This window comes from Scyliorhinus canicula, chromosome 27 (genome assembly GCF_902713615.1).
Source record: "Scyliorhinus canicula chromosome 27, sScyCan1.1, whole genome shotgun sequence".
Lineage (NCBI taxonomy): Eukaryota > Metazoa > Chordata > Chondrichthyes > Carcharhiniformes > Scyliorhinidae > Scyliorhinus > Scyliorhinus canicula.
This window is the reverse complement of record NC_052172.1, coordinates 8761847-8781965: the sequence shown is the minus strand read 5'-3', so window position 1 is coordinate 8781965 and position 20119 is coordinate 8761847. Positions and strand designations below refer to the sequence as shown.

Here is a 20119-nt window from a genome sequence, read left to right as displayed (position 1 = left end):
GACCCTGGCACTGTGAAGCCACTCTGCTATCCGTGCTGCCTTCCTTGGTATTCAATAAACACAAATGCTGCTTTTTATTTTTGCAGAGGGGCAGTAACTTTACAACATCATAAACTAAAAATGAAATTAACTGGAAGGCTGAAATAAAATATTGGGCTCAGATTTTTACTGTTAGGTTTTTGATTAAAGGTTTTGTGCATCCAGTCAGCAAATTGCTGCACATTGGCAAACAGTGAAACTTGCAAAGGTTTATTTCAGAAAGTTACCATAACACAAAATACAGCGCATGTTGGCATATTTATAAATGTCCTGTTTGATTTTACATTGAATGAAGTTAATGTATACTGCACAGTACCACATCTGTCGAGCATGCATTTAAAATTATTTTCGAAAGAAAATGCAAAGTATTATCGGGGTCTAATTGAAATCTGGGTGTTCCAGTTTATATTGCATAATCAGATTGTGTTTTGTAGTTCACCAAGAGAAAATATGGCTTTTTTTATTTTTCCAATTAAGGGACAAGTTAGCGTGGCCAATCCACCTACCCTGCACCTCTTTTGGGTTGGGGTGAGACTCTCGCAGAATGTGCTAAGTCCCCACAGACATTGACCCAAGGCCGGGATTGAACCCCAGTCCCTATGCACCGTGAGGCAGCAGTGCTAACCACTGCACCACCGTGCCGTCTTTATGCCAGATTTATAACATTCAATATCAATTATTAATCCACAAGAGAATCTCAAATGTAACAGTAAGAATATGCTGTCACTTAAGTGTGTAATCAGATATTAATGGATGTAAAATCATCAGAAAGGTTAACTAAGAGCTTTGTCAATCAAGTGGTTTTAAGAAGGAGCCTGAAGGTGAAGAGGTGAGGGGTCGTGGAAAACGTATTCCAGAACGTGGGGTCTAGATAGCTGAAGTCACAGTTGCCAGTGGAGAGGCCAGAGTTGAAAGAGAGTTCTGGAGGAGTTGTAGGGGTGGTAGAGGTTACAAAGATGCGGTGTGGCAAGACAGTGAAAAGATTTAAGCACTAGGATAAGAATGTTAAATTGGATGCACTGGGAGCTTGCAGCTGGGATGGACTGGCTTGAACAGAAAACAAGGTAAGTGAGACTGGGAGTTGTGGGAAAGACATGCATGGATCCACGTTCAAGGAATTTGAAAAAGAAACATGTTTAGATATGTTGGTAGGTTTTAAGGACATGGGAGTCATAGATGAGCTTTTTGAAATGGTGGGAGAGTTTGCTCGATGATGATTTTAAAAGTATTAAGTTCATTAATAGTGGCCAGTGTGGTATTGTTGTAATGTAGGAAAATGTGGAAACTGGTTTGCCCACAGCAAGGTTCTACTTCACCAATCTTATTATAATCAAGGAATCTGCTTTAGTGATGTTAGCCAGGTGTTTCTATAAGATAGAGGAGCAAAAAAGTTGACAGAGGAGTCAGGCGGCACGGTAGCACAGTGGTTAGCACTGTTGCTTCACAGCGCCAGGGTCCCTGGTTCAATTCCCAGCAACCCAATACAGTTCAAATTCCCCTTATAAATAAAGTTAACAAAACAGGTTACCTACTTATCTCTGTATAGAGACTTTTGGAGAAAGGTCCTTTCCAGAGAAGATCCAATACACTTTTGCTCAACGTAACAGCATTTGGAAAAACTGCTGTTCAACTTAAAATCCTATAACAGATTGCAAAACCACAGACAGACCTGGCTCCTCCCCATTAATTATATCATCTTTATCCCCAGTAGGTTCCATGGCCTGCTCATCTACGACTACAATCCCTCATAGATTATCCACTCCAGAACATCTCCAGCAATCGATACACTATTCCATTAGCCCTTTATCTGTAACCAATTAAGTGATCAAAATCAATAATTACCTTACCGTTACAACTTATTAATTACAGCTTTAGTCGATACACTACCTGTATGTATTTAAACCAGAGTTTTTAATAATATTACTGAAACAGAATATAAAATATAATACATGACAATTTCTACATTCATCACAATGTTGAAAGGAAGATCAATGGTTTGAGGCAATTTCCAGCATTTGCTTCCAGGGATGTATGCAGTTGAAAGTCTGGTTGCAAAAGGATGTGGGATATAGGTGGCGAGGAATACTGGGAAGTTGTCAGAGTTGGCTTTGCCTGTGATTGAGACCAGGAGAGATAGCAAAGTAGGCTTTGGCAGGCAGTATAGGGAAGAGACTTGTTTGGAGGAAGAGGAGGACCAGTAGATTTTTCAGACCTTAATTTGTGAGTCAACCTGTTTGGTGACATGTGACTATTTTTTTTTTTTTTTTTTGCAGTGTCATAATTCCTGAAAAACTGGACCCGATTATCAACAAGTACGCAGAGTACACGCACGACAAGTGGGCCTTTGAAAAGGTATTTCATCGACTTTCAGTTTCTTACTTTCAGTCTTTTACTGTACCAAACATCTTCAAGCAGATTTTTGTACTGTAAAATCTCTCATCTGTACAGAGTATTATATTGTTTTATTTCAGATCTCCAGCATCTGCAGTATTTAACATAAATGTTTTTATGGAGGCCCTTGTAGGTGATTAAACAAGAGTTTATCGTAGAAATAAAAAGCAGCTGCTATGGTGGCGTACACGCAATAGGTCCCCGTCGGGACTACCAGAATGCCTCTCCGGGCCGGTTTTTACATAATGAGTCCAAGCTGGGCGGGCCTCCACCCACTAGCTTGTGTTCCATGTGTCCCATGTGGAGATCGATTAGGATGTCCTTGTGACGGTTATTACGGTGTTGCTTTTAAAATTTATAATCATAAAATGATAATTTCTGCCAAACCCGTGATTGGTGTTCACCCCGTCTTAATCAGGGCAGCACGGTAGCATTGTGGATAGCACAATTGCTTCTCAACTCCAGGGTCCCAGGTTCGATTCCAGCTTGGGTCACTGTCTGTGCGGAGTCTGCACATCCTCCCCGTGTGTGCGTGGGTTTCCTCCGGGTGCTCCGGTTTCCTCCCACAGTCCAAAGATGTGCAGGTTAGGTGGATTGGCCATGATAAATTGCCCTTAGTGTCCAAAATTACCCTTAGTGTTGGGTGGGGTTACTGGGTTGTAGGGATAGGGTGGAGTTGTTGACCTTGGGTAGGGTGCTCTTTCCAAGAGCTGGTGCAGACTCGATGGGCTGAATGGCCTCCTTCTGTACTGTAAACTCTATGATTCCAGCTCTTTTGTGTTCACAGCAAAAACACATTTAAGATCAAAGCTCTTTTGAGGATTATGAGGAGAGGTTGAGTAGACTGGGACTGTACTCGTTGGAATATAGAAGGATGAGGGGGGATCTTATAGAAACATTTAAAATTATGAAGGGAATAGATAGGATAGATGCGGGCAGGTTGTTTCCACTGGCGGGTGACAGCAGAACTAGGGGGCATAGCCTCAAAATAAGGGGAAGTAGATTTAGGACTGAGTTTAGGAGGAACTTCTTCACCCAAAGGGTTGTGAATCTATGGAATTCCTTGCCCAGTGAAGCAGTTGAGGCTCCTTCATTACATGTTTTTAAGGTAAAGATAGATAGTTTTTTGAAGAATAAAGGGATTAAGGGTTATGGTGTTCGGGCCGGAAAGTGGAGCTGAGTCCACAAAAGATCAGCCATGATCTAATTGAATGGCGGAGCAGGCTTGAGGGGCCAGATGGCCTACTCCTGCTCCTAGTTCTTATGTTCTTATGTTCTTATGAATGATGATTTTCTCCTTTATGCCTGCCTTCTACAAGATATATGCCAAAGGACCAACAATTGTCCTTTATTTTCGGTATCACTGAACTTGTAGGATGCCTGCCGTGCTCTGGTCTCTACTCCATGAGGCATTAATTACCAAATTGTCAGACTATTATTTGCAGTCGAAACTAAAGATTTATTTCCTACTTCTGCTTGCTTGTAAGACGGAAGAAATTTCTTAAGTGCAGTAAAGATAAAACCAGTCCAAGAGGTTAAAATATCTCCAGAACTTGGTTTACAAAGAAGAAAGAAAAGTACAGCACAGGAACAGGCCCTTCGGCCCTCCAAGCCTGTGCTGACCATGCTGCCCGTCGAAACTAAAATATTCTACACTTCCTGGGTCCGTAGCCCTCTAATGCTTTGAACCGTTCGAGTCTGAGCAAGATGTTTGATCAAAACCGTCCTTCACAACAACCTGTTTGGAAATGGATGCGGTGATATTCCCGTCTGCCACAGGACTCCCCAGGCCCGAATTGCTGCTCCCGAGTGAGGAGTTCAGGGACAGGAAAATTCCCAACTCCGAAGACCCAACATGGGAATAATTGCCCTGAATGGTGTGGTTGCAGGGATGACAAGGGATCCAGCCCGCCACCCTCGGGAGTAGCTTGGAAGCAGCCACAAGGCCTACCAAATGCCAAGGCAGGCTGTTTAAAAGCCTTTCCCGTCAATGCTCTCGGAATTCAGTTACAAAAAGCAGCCCTCTAGCCCCCACACCTCGCAGTGGTTCACACTGACGAGGACAAAGATACATGTATTATGGCCCAGGGTGTAGAGAACCCCAAAGTATATCATGGAGTTCACCTGACCCACAAGTTTTAATAGATTTTGGTTATGGGGAGCACAAGGGCCCACTTTGCAGGTGTGATGCAACAAAGAGCTAAAGTATTTTTAAACAAAAACAATATTTATGCTATGAATCCAATTAACATTTTATAAACACGCAGTAAATAGTTTATCAATTACCAACTCTAACAACCCCCCAAAAGATGCAGTACTCCATAGATAACCCTAAATAACTTCCCAAACAACATCCATCAGTTAAACCCTTTTTAATTAAAGACAGCAGGTTTAAATTCTCTACATAAACCGGGATTACTTTGAAATCATCAATGAGCTGAAGACATTCTTTAGCTTGTAGAGAGAAAGATCAATACACACATGTGCTTGGTTCACATGTAGCTCTCCAACTGACGGTGAAACTAAACACAGAACCAAAACCAGCTTTCAGCACAAAACGAAAGTAAAAAGCAGAGTAGAGCCCAGTTCCACCCACACAGTGACATCACTGCAGGTATTTCATAAACACCCATTTCTTAAAGGTAAATCCACCTGACATATGTAACCACCTGCCTAGAAAGTCACAGTCTCATTCAGCACTGGTTCACAGTCATCTACAGCTCCCTTCACCTCTACCTATAGATCCTGCGTCTACTTTATCGCCCTCATCCCTCCCTCAAATCTCAGCCCTTCGAATGAATCGTGGAATCATCGAATTTACAGTGCCGAAGGAGGCCATTTGGCCCATCGAGACTGCACCGGCCCTCGGAAAGAGCACTCTAGCCAAGCCCACACCTCCACTCTAATCCAGTAACTCTGCCCCGCCTTTTTTAGGGGCAATTTAGCATGGCCAATCCACCTACCCTGCACATCTTTGGACTGTGGGTGGAAAGCGGAGCACCCGGAGGAAACCCACGCACACACGGGGAGGACGTGCAGAATCCACACAGACGATTCCCAAGCCGGGAATCGAACTTGGCACCCTGGAGCTGTGAAGCAACTGTGCTAAACACTGTTCTACCGTGCTGCCCATGTGCAAGCTGTTGCTCCTTGCCTCCAATGGACTTTTTTTTCTGAGGGAGCAACATCTTTTGCCAGCTACTCCCATCCTAATGCTCCGGCGGAATCACGTCCACTGCTCTGGTGCCAGAAAGATGTTGACTCCTTTGTGCTCAGTAGAAATAGAATGCAAGAGCTCTTCAACAGAGCAAACTATGCATCTCTTATTCCCACTTCAGTGCGGCGAGCTTGCTGACGGTCAAATCTCAGGCAGACTTCTGCTGGAGCCCCATTCATAAATCAGCATCCAATGGTGCAGGTCCTGGGGCTCTTTCCATAACAGCAGTGCAGTGCTGCGAGAAGGCGGCTCTACCAGCACCCTTTCAAGGGAAAAGTAGGGATGGGCAATTAATGCTGGCTTACCAGTGATGCTGACATCCCACATATCATCCCATTGCCAGTTCAACCTGCTCCTGAGCCACCGCTCGGCAACCCAGTGAGGCCATTGAACTTAAGTGAAAAACCTTTTCTTCATGGGACGTGAGCAGGATTGCTTTTTGGCGTCCCATAATGCAAAGTAGAGCTCTGCCGACTTGGACTCAGTTCCCCGAGATTCTCAAATCAACCCCGTCTTGGGACATTTCATACTCTCTATTATCTTTCCTCTCTCACAACACCCTGGGCTAATGTTGGGTCAATTCCAGCCCCACCTGATGCAGAGTCGCAACACGGGTGAAATTAGATTTTATATTTGTATCCATCTGTGGTTGAGTTAAATTGTGTACAGTCACCCGGTTTGTAAAATTTAAACACAAGTAGACTGATTATCCACTATCTGATTCAAACCAACACCCATCTTTCTAACTATCTCCCCATTGTCTGCGCACACACACACACACACACACACACACACACCGACAAACACACAGGGTAAAGGATGGTTGAGTGGTAATGAAAATATAATAAAATAAAAGGATAAGGATCTTTGATTCAGATGGATGTCTTCCAGTTAGTTTCTTTCTCAAGATTAGGCCTTCAGTTGGGTACTTTCTTTTTATTCAGCTGCCATGATCTTCACAGACAGCAGGCAACCGGTAGCAGAGAGATGGGGAAACACAGCTCACTTTCCTCCGAGGGTCCAGAGGCCTTCTGGCAGCTTCTATCCAAAAAAAAAACCCCCGGCAGGAACCAGTCACTGGCTGTTGTCAGGCAGAACACTATGCCTGGCCAATGCACCAGTTGCTAATTAGCCAATCAAACCTACACCCTCCAAAACCGGTTCCTCAGACCCACTCAGTGCTGACGAGTCTGGTTTCTCCTCTCCAAAATACAAAACCTAGGAACACACTGTCCTGGAAAGCAGTCTTCTGCTTAAAGGCACATTCCTATTATGGGCCCACCACCCAAAAATGATAAAAGAAAAGAAATGGAAGCAAAGGAAATAAAACAGGATCATTGCGTGCAGTTCTGGTCGCCACATAATAGGAAGGATGTGGAAGCATTGGAAAGGGTACAGAGGAGATTTACAAGGATGTTGCCTGGTACGGAGGGAAGATCTTATGAGGAAAGGCTGAAGGACTTGAGGCTGTTTTCGTTAGAGAGAAGAAGGTTAATAGGTGACTTAATTGAGGCATACAAGATGATCAGAGGGTTAGATAGGGTAGACATTGAGAGCCTTTTTCCTCGGATGGTGATGTCCAGTACGAGGGGACATAGCTTTAAATTGAGGGGGGATAGATATAGAAACCAGACTCGTCAGCACTGAGTGGGTCTGAGGAACCGGTTTTGGAGGGTGTAGGTTTGATTGGCTAATTAGCAACTGGTGCATTGGCCAGGCATAGTGTTCTGCCTGACAACAGCCAGTGACTGGTTCCTGCCGGGGGTTTTTTTTTTGGAGAGAAGCTGCCAGAAGGCCTCTGGACCCTCGGAGGAAAGTGAGCTGTGTTTCCCCATCTCTCTGCTACCGGTTGCCTGCTGTCTGTGAAGATCATGTCAGAGGTAGATTCTTTACCCTGAGAGTACTAAGGGCGTGGAATGCCCTGCCAGTGGACTCGCCAACACTAAACGCATTCAAATGGTCATTGGATAGACATATGGACGATAAGGGAATAGTGTAGAGGGACTTAAGGGGTTTCACAGGACGGCGCAACATCGAGGGCCGAAGGGCCTGTACTGCGCTGTAATGTTCTATGACTTGCATCTTGATCTTCATTCCTGGTTTTAAGTCACTGCCCAATACAGCTGAGCAGTTGATCAGCCTATCAAAATGAGATCCAGCAGTTGAAAACTGCCAGCCTCCAGCTCAAACTTATGAGCAGAAATTATGCCTGTCCTCGTCGGCTTCCCAGAGGATGTTAAAACTGGCCCTATTGGGTGATATTCTCTGGAACCCCCTGGCGTGTTTCTTGGCAGTGGGAGGCGGCCCGCAGCAGGATCATCTTGGTCCTACCGCTGTCAATCAGATTTCCCATCGAATCCACCCCGCATTGCCGGGAAAGCCACGGGAAGGTGCGCCATCAACGGAATAAGCAGCCGGAAGATCTTGCCCATAGTGTTTGTGTGGTTAGAGAATGTTGTCCAAAATTAGCAGTACAAATAATTAGTATAATGTACTATAATAGCAAATGTTTTCAGGCGTGTCAGTTAACAGTGCAAAGGAAGTTGTGTTTCTGCATAAATAAGTCTTCAACTCTACAGTGAGTTATAAGCGCAATGTAAATTGCAGTCTCTATTTCATTGCAGATACAAAATAACTGGAGTTACGGTGAAACTATTGATGAAGAAGCCCAGTGTCACCCATGGTTAAGACCATACAAAACATTCTCTGAAAAGGTACGAGCATTGCTACATCCAGGGTCTCGAGTCAAATCGTGTAAAATGCCTCATTTATGTGCCACAGTTAATACAGCGTGCTGGATTTAGTCTGAAAGAACGAGTTGTAGGTTATAACTTTTAACAAATAACATGAATGCTCCCAGGACAGAGAAATCTATCGATGGCCAATCAAAGAGTCCCTAAAGGCAATGATTGCGTGGGAATGGACGATTGAGAAAGCAGGCGAGGGAGTGGAAAAGAGCGAGAAGGGGGAGAAGAAGGCCCGTAAGATTTCACAATCCGCCCAGGTAAGAGAAGCTTTCAGCAACCTGTGAGTGACATTTGCCCAACTAATATGGTCTCCATTCAGTATCAGAAATGGCTCAACGAAAACATCACAGAAACAGGGCTTTTGACCACACAGCCTTACGCTACCAAGCTTTAATCCCTTTTGTCTTGTTCTTCTCTCGGTTCCCCTTAAATACAACAGAATCGTGCTTTTTTACCTCTACTATTTTATGTGGTATCTTCTTGAATCCCTTATAAGATAGTTGCGAATAAATGTAATATTTATGGCTCATACTTTTGGGCTCCTCATAAGTGGACGATTTGTTTTTAACCTACACCCCATCAAAGGGGAAGTGGCGTAATGGCACAAGTCACTGGATTGTAGTCCAAAGGACCAGGTTTAAATGCCAGCAGAGTAGAATTTAAATTTATTTAATAAATCTGCAATTAAAAGCTGGTCTCAGCAATGGCAACCGTGAAACTATCATTGTTTGTGGTAAAAACCCATCTGGTTCACTAGTGCCCTCCAGGGAAGGAAATCTGCCATCCTTACCTGGTCTGACCTACATATGGGGCTGGATTCTCCTTTCCGGGGACCAAGTCCCCACGCTGGCTGGAGAACCGGTGCCCCAACCACTTCGACGTCAACAGCACCCGAAAGTGCGGAATTCTCCGCACTTCCGGGGGCTCGGTGGACGCCGGAGGGGTTGGCGCCGCTCCAACCGCCGCTGAAGGGACTGCGCGAGTTCGCGCACGCGCCGAAGGGCCGGCGTGATCTTGAGCAGACCGGCTGGCGTATTCTGGCGCGTGTGCAGGGGGTTGCCTTCTCCGTGCCAGCCATGGCAGAGCCCTAAGGGGGCTGGCGCGGAATGAAGATGTGCCCCCACGGGCCAGGCCAACGTGCGCCCCCACCCACCCCGGGGTCGAATCCGGGGGCAGGAATCGCGCCACCCCCCCCCCCCCCCCGGTTTCTCTGACCTGGCGGGGGGTCGGAGAATCCCGCTGCTGACTCCAGACCCACACCAATGCGATTGACACTTAAATGCCGCCTTAAATGGCCTAGCAAGCCACTCCGTTGTATCAGACCGCTAGATGTCAAAGGAATGAAATAGGTCAGATCACCTGGCATTGGCTCAAGGACTGGAAACTTCAACAGCAAACCCAGCCCCGGATAGAGTGCCAGCGATAGTTGAGATTGACAGAGATGTTGTGGGCAGAAAGATATTATTTTTATTATAATTTCATTATATTTTCATTGATTTGTTTAACGATATATTTTTCCTATCTCTTTTTGTTTCAGGTTGTCTATGACCCTAGTCATGGATACAATCCGCAGCCCCCTGAGCTGCTGAATATGACATTGTCGCGTGAATTGCAGGTAGAGGCTTTGCCTGGTTTCTGCTTCAAACAATTTTTCGTTCTGTAGAATAAAAGTTACTATTTCAGTGCGTTCTCTTAACTGCTCAGCAGCCGGCTTTTTTGCTGGTCACAATTTATGCAAAATGACATGACTTTGGCAGTGAATTGTGGCATTGCAATTACAAGGTAAAGCTGGAAATTCTTGGGGATGTCGCACCGTATCAAATGACTTGTCCCGTTGATTGCTGTATTCCCGGAGTTGGGCGTTAGACAGTGCAATATGTGTCCATAAATCTTCACAGCACACACGTGATTGCAAATTTGATTACAATCGCAATATGTCACCGATGTTAGCAAAAAGGATTGTGGGCAGGATTCCGCCATCATCCAGCCGCGTGATTCTCAGTGACGCAACATCCGCTGGCAGCAGGATTCCCTATTCCCTGCCAATGGGAGTGACAAGTGGCAGAATGAAAAGCTTGCCGTATGAGGAGCGGTTGAGGACTCTGGGTCTCTACTCGTTGGAGTTTAGAAGGATGAGGGGGGATCTTATTGAAACTTACAGGATACTGCGAGGTCTGGATAGAGTGGACGTGGAGAGAATGTTTCCACTTGTAGGAAAAAAACTAGAAGCAGAGGACACCATCTCAGTCTGAAGGGACGATCCTTTAAAACAGAGATGAGGAGGAATTTCTTCAGCCAGAAGGTGGTGAATCTGTGGAACTCTTTGCCGCAGGAGGCCAAACCACTGAGTGTTTTTAAGACAGAGATAGATAGGTTCTCAATTAATAAGGGGATCAGGGGTTATGGGGAGAAGGCAGGAAACTGGGGATGAGAAAAATATCAGCCATGATTGAATGGCGGAGCAGACTCGATGGGCCGAGCGGCCTAATTCGGCTCCTATGTCTTAAGGTCTTATGGATTTCCCAATGAAGCCACCCTTCGCTGCCAGGAAACCAGCGAGCACGGGTGCGCCGCCGGCTGAAATCCTGACGACCAGAGAATTCCGGCCAATGCCTCAACACCGTTGAAAAAGCTAGCAGATATCAGCTCAGGTGCCTACAACTTCAGACACCAGACAGCGCCCCCCCCCCCCACCCCCCTCCCCAACTCATTGGGTGGGCTGTAGGCCTCAAAGCCACCCTTCTGCTTAATGAGGCCCAATCCACGTATTAGCAGGTAAATTCCGAAGGTGGGCCTGAAAGTGGAAACGCCGTTGACTTCCGGGTGCAGAACACTTCAGTTCTTCTTCAGTACCCCCGAGGATTATTCAGTCCGCCCTATGCGTTTATATTCTTTTGTGTTGTATTATTACAGTTAGACCAGTAAATGGAATAAAGTTCCTCAAACCTTGAAAGTGTTTGATCATCTGATATAGCTCTAGCCTCTCAGCTCAGGTTTCAATCTGTTTACCCTTCACGAAAGCCCCTTCAAAGATAAAAATGTCCCTTTTATAGCGCATATTGTGCAAAATGATCTATTTAAATCTGAGATTTTAGTGGCTTATAGCTATTTTTAAGTTGAAACGGGTCGTGTTTTAAACAAAGTCAATCCTATGACCCAAGCATTACACAAATTGAGGCATTCTATCTGTACTTTAAATAGATGCTCTTGTATTTTATAGTCAATGGCAGAGCAACTTGCAGAAAATTACCACAACACCTGGGGCCGTAAGAAGAAGCTGGAGCTACAGGCCAAAGGTTAGATTACCGTGAAAATCATGTTTCGTGAGTTATTGAAATAACCTTCCGTGTGTTCTGTGCTTTGCTTGTCACCATAACCTCATTAAATTAATTCCGCCTTCATTTTTAAAAATAGATTTTTTTCCTTTAGTTTCTTGACCCAAATTAGGGTTAGGGTTAGCTCTTGTGCTTTTTACTTCCAGATATTCGGTCTTTGTCGTGATTATATTAGCTGGCACAGACAGGGTGAATAAGAATATAGGAGCAGGCCATTCGGCCCTTTGAGCCTGTTCCACCATCCAATATTAACTTGGCTGATTGGTTATGGTCTGAACACTTTCCTGTCTCTTCCCCCCCCCATAAACTTTGGCTTCCTTGCCTTACCAAAAGATGAGGGGTCTGAAGTGAAATGAAAATCGCTTATTGTCACGAGTAGGCTTCAAATGAAGTTACTGTGAAAAGCCCCTAGTTGCCACATTCCGGCGCCTGTTCGGGGAGGCTGGTACGGGAATTGAACCGTGCTGCTGGCCTGCCTTGGTCTGCTTTCAAAGCCAGCGATTTAGCCCAGTCTGCTAAACCAGCCCCTAGTGTGATTATGGCTGTGAGTCTCGGATGATAGAACACTTGACATCAACCTACCCATTAAAATCTGTTTCAAGAAGGCACCTTTTTCTCTACTCAGTGTTATATTCTATCGCTACTTCTGGTAGCATGTTATATTACTGGGTTTAAATAATATATGTCGTTACTAACTGTAGATGATGTTGAAGAACACGCGAGTGTTCTTCAAACTGAAAGAATTTATTAAGTAACGATAAAACTAATAAATGTGTTTGACACTCCACTGAACTAACTCTAGCAATAAAGTAAGGATAACTAACTGTACAAACTGTAATTAAGATACACGTGTCTAGGCTGAGATCTTCTCTACTACACTGCTGTTCTCTGGTCACTCCTGCATGGAAAAGAGAGCTAGAGCTTCTGGGAGCTCCGTTATGTAATGCCCTCTAGTGGTCGTGCCACAGATAGGTATTGTGATTAACCCTTTAATTACATGTCTGTCTTCATATCATTGCACTCAGCACATCAGGAAGCCTTTTGAAAGGATAGCCAAACTAAGCATCCCATCGTCAGCTTTTCTCCTCATACAAAACATGATGGACAGCGAGCCTCCAGCAGGGAGGTGGAAAAGGGATGATTAATTCCGCAGTCTGAAGTGCAGTGGTTAAACGGTGTGATAATGAGCTAGCCCTGGAATTAGCTACGTTTGTGTGAAGTAGATGAAGAGACTTCATCTCTTTTCCACCCACAAAACAGTTGTTTGAGGGCCACCTTGTTGAAGCTCAAGAATGAAACATTAATTGCTCAGCCGGAGGAGCAATGGGCGTGTTGATAGTCGGTTCACACTCCAGTGGAATGAATCAATCTCCTTCCTGGTCTTGTATGCTAGTTAAAGAACAGTCATTATGTGCAACTTCAGTAATACATGAATCACCTCTGATTAGAATTATTTCATTGCAGATTGCTCACTGAAGTATCCTTGACCCTTCCCTGCTGTTTCCCTCCCTCCTGAGACAATGCTTTACTTCAAAGATGCTTTTACCATCTAATATTCTCTTCATGCTAGAAAGAAACTGCCAGGAAACTGATGCCAATACAATTGCTTTAACTGCAGCTTTCTAGTAAATGGTTCAGTTTTCAGTAATCTTTTTGCGTTATTTGCAAATTAGTTAAGTTCAGAATATTATATTTTTGTGTATTTACTAATGTGCGACGTTATCTTGCAATTTATTAAATGCTGTTACTCACTGCACCATTTCTTCAGAAGGTGAGGTAAGTTTGACTGCCCTCGACATAAAAGAAGAATTTGACCAAGTACGGCATACAGGAGCCCTAGCTAAACTGGAGTCAATGGGAATCAGGGGGAAAACTCTCCACTGGTTGGAGTCATACCTGGCACAAAGGAAGATGGTTGTGGTGGCTGGTGGTCAATCATCTCCGCTCCAGGACATAATTGCAGGAGTTTCTCAGGGTAGTGTCCTGGGCCCAACCATCTTCAGCTGCGTCATCAATGATCTACTTTCCATCATAAGGTCAGACGTGGGGATGTTCGCTGACGACTGCACAATGTTCAGCACCATTTGCGACTCCAAAGATAATGAAGCAGTCCACATGCAAATGCAGCAAGACCTGGATAATATCCAAGCTTAGGCTGTAACAAGTGGCAAGTAACATTTGTGCCACACAAGTGCCAGGCAATGACCATCTCCTACAAATAGGATCTATCCATCTCCCCTTGACATTCAATGGCTTTGCCATCCCATCCCCCATAATCAACATCCTGGGATTACCATTAATCAGAACCTTAACTGGACTAGCCATTTTAATACTGTGGCTACAAGGGCAGGTTAAGGACTAGGAATCCTGTGGCGAGTACTCACCCTCTGACCCCCCCAAATGCCTGTCCGCCATCTACAAAGCACAAGTCAGGAGTGTGATGAAATACTCTCCACTTGCCTGGATGAGTGCAGCTCCAACAACATAAGAAGCTCCACACCATCCAGGACAATGCAGCCCCGCTTGATTGCTCCCCCTTCCTCAAACATTCACTCCCTCCACCACCGACAAACGGTGGCAGCCGTGTGTACCATCTACAAGACGCACTGCAGTAACTCAACAAGGTTCCTTAGACAGCACCTTCCAAACCCACAACCACTACGATCTAGAAGGACAAAAGCAGCAGATACCTGGGGACACCACCCCTTCCAAGTCGCTCACCACCCCAACTTGCGCGGTATATCAAATATATCGTTGTTCCTTCACTGTTGCTGGAGCAACATCCTGGATCTCCCTCCCTAACGATGTTGAGATGCCGGCTTTGGACTGGGGCGAGCACAGTAAGAAGTCTTACAACACCAGACTAAAATCCAACAGGTTTGTTTCAAATCACTAGCTTTCGGAGCACTGCTCCTTCCTCAGGTGAATGGTGGGGGGGTGAATGTAATGCGACATAAATCCAAGGTCCCGGTTGAGGCCGTGCTCATGTGTGCAGAACTTGGCTATAAGTGTCTGCTCGGCGATTCTGCGTTGTCGCGCGTCCTGAAGGCCGCCTTGGAGAACGCTTACCCGGAGATCAGAGGCTGAATGCCCTTGACTGCTGAAGTGTTCCCCGGTTGGAATGGAACATTCCTGCCTGGCGATTGTCGCGCGATGTCCGTTCATCCGTTGTCGCAGCGTCTGCATGGTCTCGCCAATGTACCACGCTTCAGGACATCCTTTCCTGCAGCGTATGAGGTGGACAATGTTGGCCAAGTCGCACGAGTATGTACCGCGTACCTGGTGGGTGGTGTTCTCACGTGTAATGGTGGTATCCATGTCGATGATCTGGCACGTCTTGCAGAGATTGCCATGGCAGGGTTGTGTGGTATCGTGGTCGCTGTTCTGAAGGCTGGTAGTTTGCTGCAAACGATGGTTTCTTTGAGGTTGCGCGGTTGTTTGAAGGCAAGTAGTGGGGATGTGGGGATAGCCTTGCCAAGATGTTCATCTTCATCGATGACATGTTGAAGGCTGCGAAGAAGATGTTGTAGTTTCTCCGCTCCGGGGAAGTGCTGGTCGACGATTCTTGGACGCACTCATCTCCATCAAGGACGGTCACCTCAGCACTTCGCTTTACCGCAAGCCCACAGACAACCTCACGATGCTCCACTTCTCCAGCTTTCACCCAAAACACATTAAAGAAGACGTCCCCTATGGACAAGCCCTCCGTATTCACAGGATCTGCTCAGACCAGGTGGAGTGTAACAGACATCTACAGATGCTGAAAGATGCCCTCGTACGAACGGGATATGGCGCTCGACTTATCGATCGACAGTTGCAACGCGCCACAGCAAAAAGCCGCACCGACCTCCTCAGAAGACAAACACGGGACACAACCCACAGAGTACCCTTCGTCGTCCAGTACTCCCCTGGAGCGGAGAAACTACGACGACATCTTCGCAGCCTTCAACACATCATCGGTGAAGATGAACATCTTGCCAAGGTCATCCCCACATTCCCCACTACTTGCCTTCAAATAACCGCGCAACCTCAAACAAACCATTGTTTGCAGCAAACTACCCAGCCTTCAGAACAGCGACCACGACACCTCACAACCCTGCCAGGGCAATCTCTGCAGGACGTGCCAGATCATCGACATGGCTACCCACCATTACACGTGAGAACACCATCCACCAGGTGCACGGAACATACTCGTGCGACTCTTCCAACGTTGTCTACCTCATACGCTGCAGCAAAGGATGTCCCAAAGCTTGGTACATTGGCGAGACCATGCAGACGCTGCGACAACGGATGAACAGATATCGCGCAACAATCGCCAGGCAGGAATGTTCTCTTCCAGTCGGGGAACACTTGAGTAGTCAAGGGCATTCAGCCTCTGATCTCCGGGTAAGCGTTCTCCAAGGCAGCCTTCAGGACGCACGACAACGCAGAATCGCCGAGCAGAAACTTATAGCCAAGATCTGCACACATGAGTATGGCCTCAATCGGGACCTGGGATTCATGTCACATTCACCCCCCACCATCTGGCCTGGGCTTGCGAAATCCTACCAACTGTCCTGGCTAGAGACAATCCACACCTCTTTAACCTGGGGTTACCCTAATCTCTGGATCTGTAAATACTTAATTACCTGCAAATGCTGGCATTCAAAGCGTTGTCTTGCAACTTTTACTTTGTCTACATATATGTTTCTGGAACCTACCTCTTCATTCACCCGAGGAAGGAGCAGTGCTCCGAAAGCTAGTATTTCAAACAAACCTGTTGGACTTTAATCAAGTGTTGTAAGACTTCTCACTGTCCTAACAGCACTGTGGGTGTACCTACACCTCTGGGACTGCAGCGGTTCAAGAAGACAACTCACCACCATCTTCTGAAGGGCAACTAGGGATGGGCAATAAATGCGGGTCAAGCCGGCGACGCTCACATCCCGTAAATGAATTTTTAAAAATGTCCGGTTTGGTTTTTGCGATGAAACAAGAACGCCATTTGAGAGTAACGCCAAGTGTACCGGCTAGTGCTTAACACCGCGTTTTCTCAATTATAAAGGAGATACACTACAAATGCACCATTATCTTTTCGTGAAATGGTGAAAATCTCAACAAACCCTAAATGATGAAATCATTCGGAATGCCTGTAACTTTCTTCATGAATTCCTAACCTATAACTGCAAGAGCCCTCGGAGCACTACCCACTTCTTCCATTTGTATGTTCCTAGATGTAATGGTTATGGCGCTATTGTCATTCAGCATGGAAAAAGGTCCTTCGGCCCAGCTTGAATTCCTTTAATTTATTTCAGTGACAATGTTTTGTAACTCTTTTAAAATTTTTTGTCTTAAATCCCTTAAATTCAGCTTGCAATCATAGAATTTATAGTGCAGAAGGAGGCCACTCGGCCCATCGAGCCCGCACCGGCCCTTGGAAAGAGCACCCCACACCTCCACTCTATCCCAATAACTCTACATAACCTTTTTGGACACAAAGGCACTTTAGCATGGCCAATCCCCCTGAGCTGCACATCTTTGGACTGTGGGAGGAACCTTGGTGAGTTGTTGTGGTGCATCTTATAGATGGTCCACACGGCTGCCACTGTTTGTCAGTGAATCATAGAATTTGCAGTGCAGAAGGGGGCCATTCGGCCCATCGAGTCATCACTGGCCCCTGAAAAGAGCACCCTACCCAAGCCCACACCTACATCCAATCCCCGTATCCCAGTAATCCCACATTTTTGGGACACAGGGCAATTTAGCATGGCCAATCCACCTAACGAACATGTCTTTCGGGATTTGTGGGAGGAACCCGGAGCACCCGGGGGAAACCCTCGCAGACACGGAGAGAACGTGCAGACTCTGCACAGACAGTGACCCGAGCTGGGAATCAAACCTGGCACCCTGGAGCTTTGAAGCATCAGTGCTAACCACTGTGCCTCCTATCTATGTTCTCTATGTTTATCTCAGATTCTGTTGTATCTATTTTCTATTTCTAACTTTCTTCATTTGTTTTTATGAGGTGGTGGAACCCATCCACTTTTAGTTCCATATGATACGCTGACTGCTAAAGAGAAAGCCCGGGACAGAGAGAAAGCCCATGAGTTGCTCAGATTCTTGCAGATGCATGGCTACGCTGTAACAAGGTAAACTGATCAGCCAATAAATTAAGCAAAATATATTGAGAACCTGGGTTTCTATCTGATAGAATTAATCTGTTAATTTATTAAGTCAGTTGAAGACATAATCATGCAAATTAAGTTGGTATCTTTTTACTTAAAAGTCGCACAATTTCTGTGAACTAATGAATTGACCCTTGAGGCTCCTCATTAAAACATGGTGGGGCTGAGGTGAGATGAGGTTAGAGATGGGTGGGCTTGGAATACCGCCCCACCAACTGAAGTTGCTTTTCTGGCTCCATCCTGTCCCTGGGCCATTTTCACTTTGACATGATGGGCAAAAAAATACCATTAGTAAAATGACATTAATTACATCATCTAATAATAATAATCGCTTATTGTCGCAAGTAGGCTTCAATTAAGTTACTGTGAAAAGCCCCTAGTCACCAAATTCCGCCGCCTGTTCGGGAAGGCCGGTACGGGAATTGAACCCGCGCTGCTGCCTTGTTCTGCATTACAAGCCAGCTGTTTAGTTGACTGTGCTAAACCATCCCCTTTGCCTGTATTCCACAAAGTACCATGACCTGCTTGGCTGGGACTAAACACCAATTCCCCCATAAATTATCTACACTCCAGGGAATCTCCAGCAATCAAACCATGATTCCATTAGCCCTTTCTCTGTAATCAAATAATTTGTTGGAATCAATCATGACCTTCCCTTTTATCATAGAATCCCGACAGTGCCGAAGGAAGCCATTTTGCCCATCGAGTCTGCGCTACATCCCTTCGAAAGAGCACCCTACCTAGGCCCAATCCCCCGCTCTGGCCCTGTATCCCCACCCAACCTATGGACACGAAGGGGCAATTTAGCACAGCCAATCCACCTAGCTGCACATCTTTGGACTGTGGGAGGGAACCGGAGCGTCCGCAGGAAACCCACGCACACACGGGGCAAACGTGCAAACTCCACACAGTCACCCAAAGCTGGAATCGAGCCCGGGTCCCTGACACGGTGAGGCAGTAGTGCTAACCACTGTGTTGGATGAGGGCTGTAATTGAGGAGAAAAATGCGGGAGAGCTGAGGAATATTCTGGTTCAAGAGTCGAAGAAGAAAGCCTGTTGAAACAGGAAGGAGAGATAGTTGGTCAGTTGGCCTTACTTTTGCGGCAAAGATATCCATGACTTTACAACAATTTCCTTCCCTGAACAGTTTATATTTTCATTCACCTCAAGTAACCCTTTTTTTGCAAAACTTTTACAGAGGTTTGAAGGACATGGAACTGGACACGTCATCAATTGAGAAGAGATTTGCCTATGGTTTTCTGAAGAAATTGCTACAATGGTTGGACATAGCGCAAGAGTTTGTTGCTCATATAGGTATAACTGGTGAAATAACTTGATTCATATTTGCATATTATTGTGTAATAAAATATATTCAATTTGGTACCGGTATACTCAGAGTATGGTGTTCAGCTTCCATCTCTCTTATCATGGGGGATGGATACAGAGGCCCAGAAGAACTATCGAGAAGATGATCAAAATATTTTGGCACTTGTTCACTAAGATGGAGTTAAAGAATTGGAGTTGATAACTGCTGAGCTTTTTGATATGGACGATGTATGATTGAGGATTATATCTTGTTGGATAGATTGTCTGCGTGGGTTTCCTCAGTGTGCTCCAGTTTGCTCCCACAATCCAAAGATGTATAGGTTCGGCAGATTGGCAGTGATAAATTGCCCCTTAGTGTTCAAAAAAAGATGTGTAGGTTAGGTGAATGAAAATGAAATGAAAATCGCTTATTGTCACTAGTCGACTTCAAATGAAGTAACTGTGAAAAGCTCCTAGTCGCCACATTCCGGCGCCTGTCCGGGGAGGCTGGTACGGGAATCGAACCGTGCTGCTGGCCTGCCTTGGTCTGCTTTAAAAGCCAGCGATTTAGCCCAGTGAGCTAAACCAGCCCCAGGTTAAGGAGTCATTGGGATAGGGCGGGGAAGTGAGCTTAAGTGGAATACTCTTTCAGAGGGTTGATGCAGACTCAATGGGCTGAATGGCCTCCTTTATCTATGATGCTAGATTGGCTATTTTATTTTGTAGTCCGGCGTTGTCCTCAGGAATGAGACACAGAGTGTGTGGTAATTACGGAGTGACTTTAGTTGAAGGCTGTATGACACTTGCATACCAAGGGCTAATATGCACATATTGAATAAATGCAGCCCTCCATGAATTAGTAAGACAATGCAAACTCTAAAACCCAAGGAGAAAATTGAGGGAAACCACTGTTAGAGATAC

At 45.6% G+C, this 20119-nt stretch overlaps 1 protein-coding gene across 1 annotated transcript in view; it reads left to right on the top strand.

Annotated features, from left to right (window-relative positions):
• Positions 1 to 20119, top strand: part of LOC119957898 (ryanodine receptor 1-like) — a 463450-nt gene that overhangs the window by 273103 nt on the left and 170228 nt on the right. The window contains exons 53-59 of the mRNA XM_038786087.1: positions 2313 to 2391; positions 8272 to 8361; positions 8508 to 8651; positions 9932 to 10009; positions 11615 to 11690; positions 17734 to 17857; positions 19092 to 19207. Of these exons, the coding sequence (XP_038642015.1) occupies positions 2313 to 2391; positions 8272 to 8361; positions 8508 to 8651; positions 9932 to 10009; positions 11615 to 11690; positions 17734 to 17857; positions 19092 to 19207 (707 nt within the window). The remainder of the gene's footprint in view (positions 1 to 2312; positions 2392 to 8271; positions 8362 to 8507; positions 8652 to 9931; positions 10010 to 11614; positions 11691 to 17733; positions 17858 to 19091; positions 19208 to 20119) is intronic.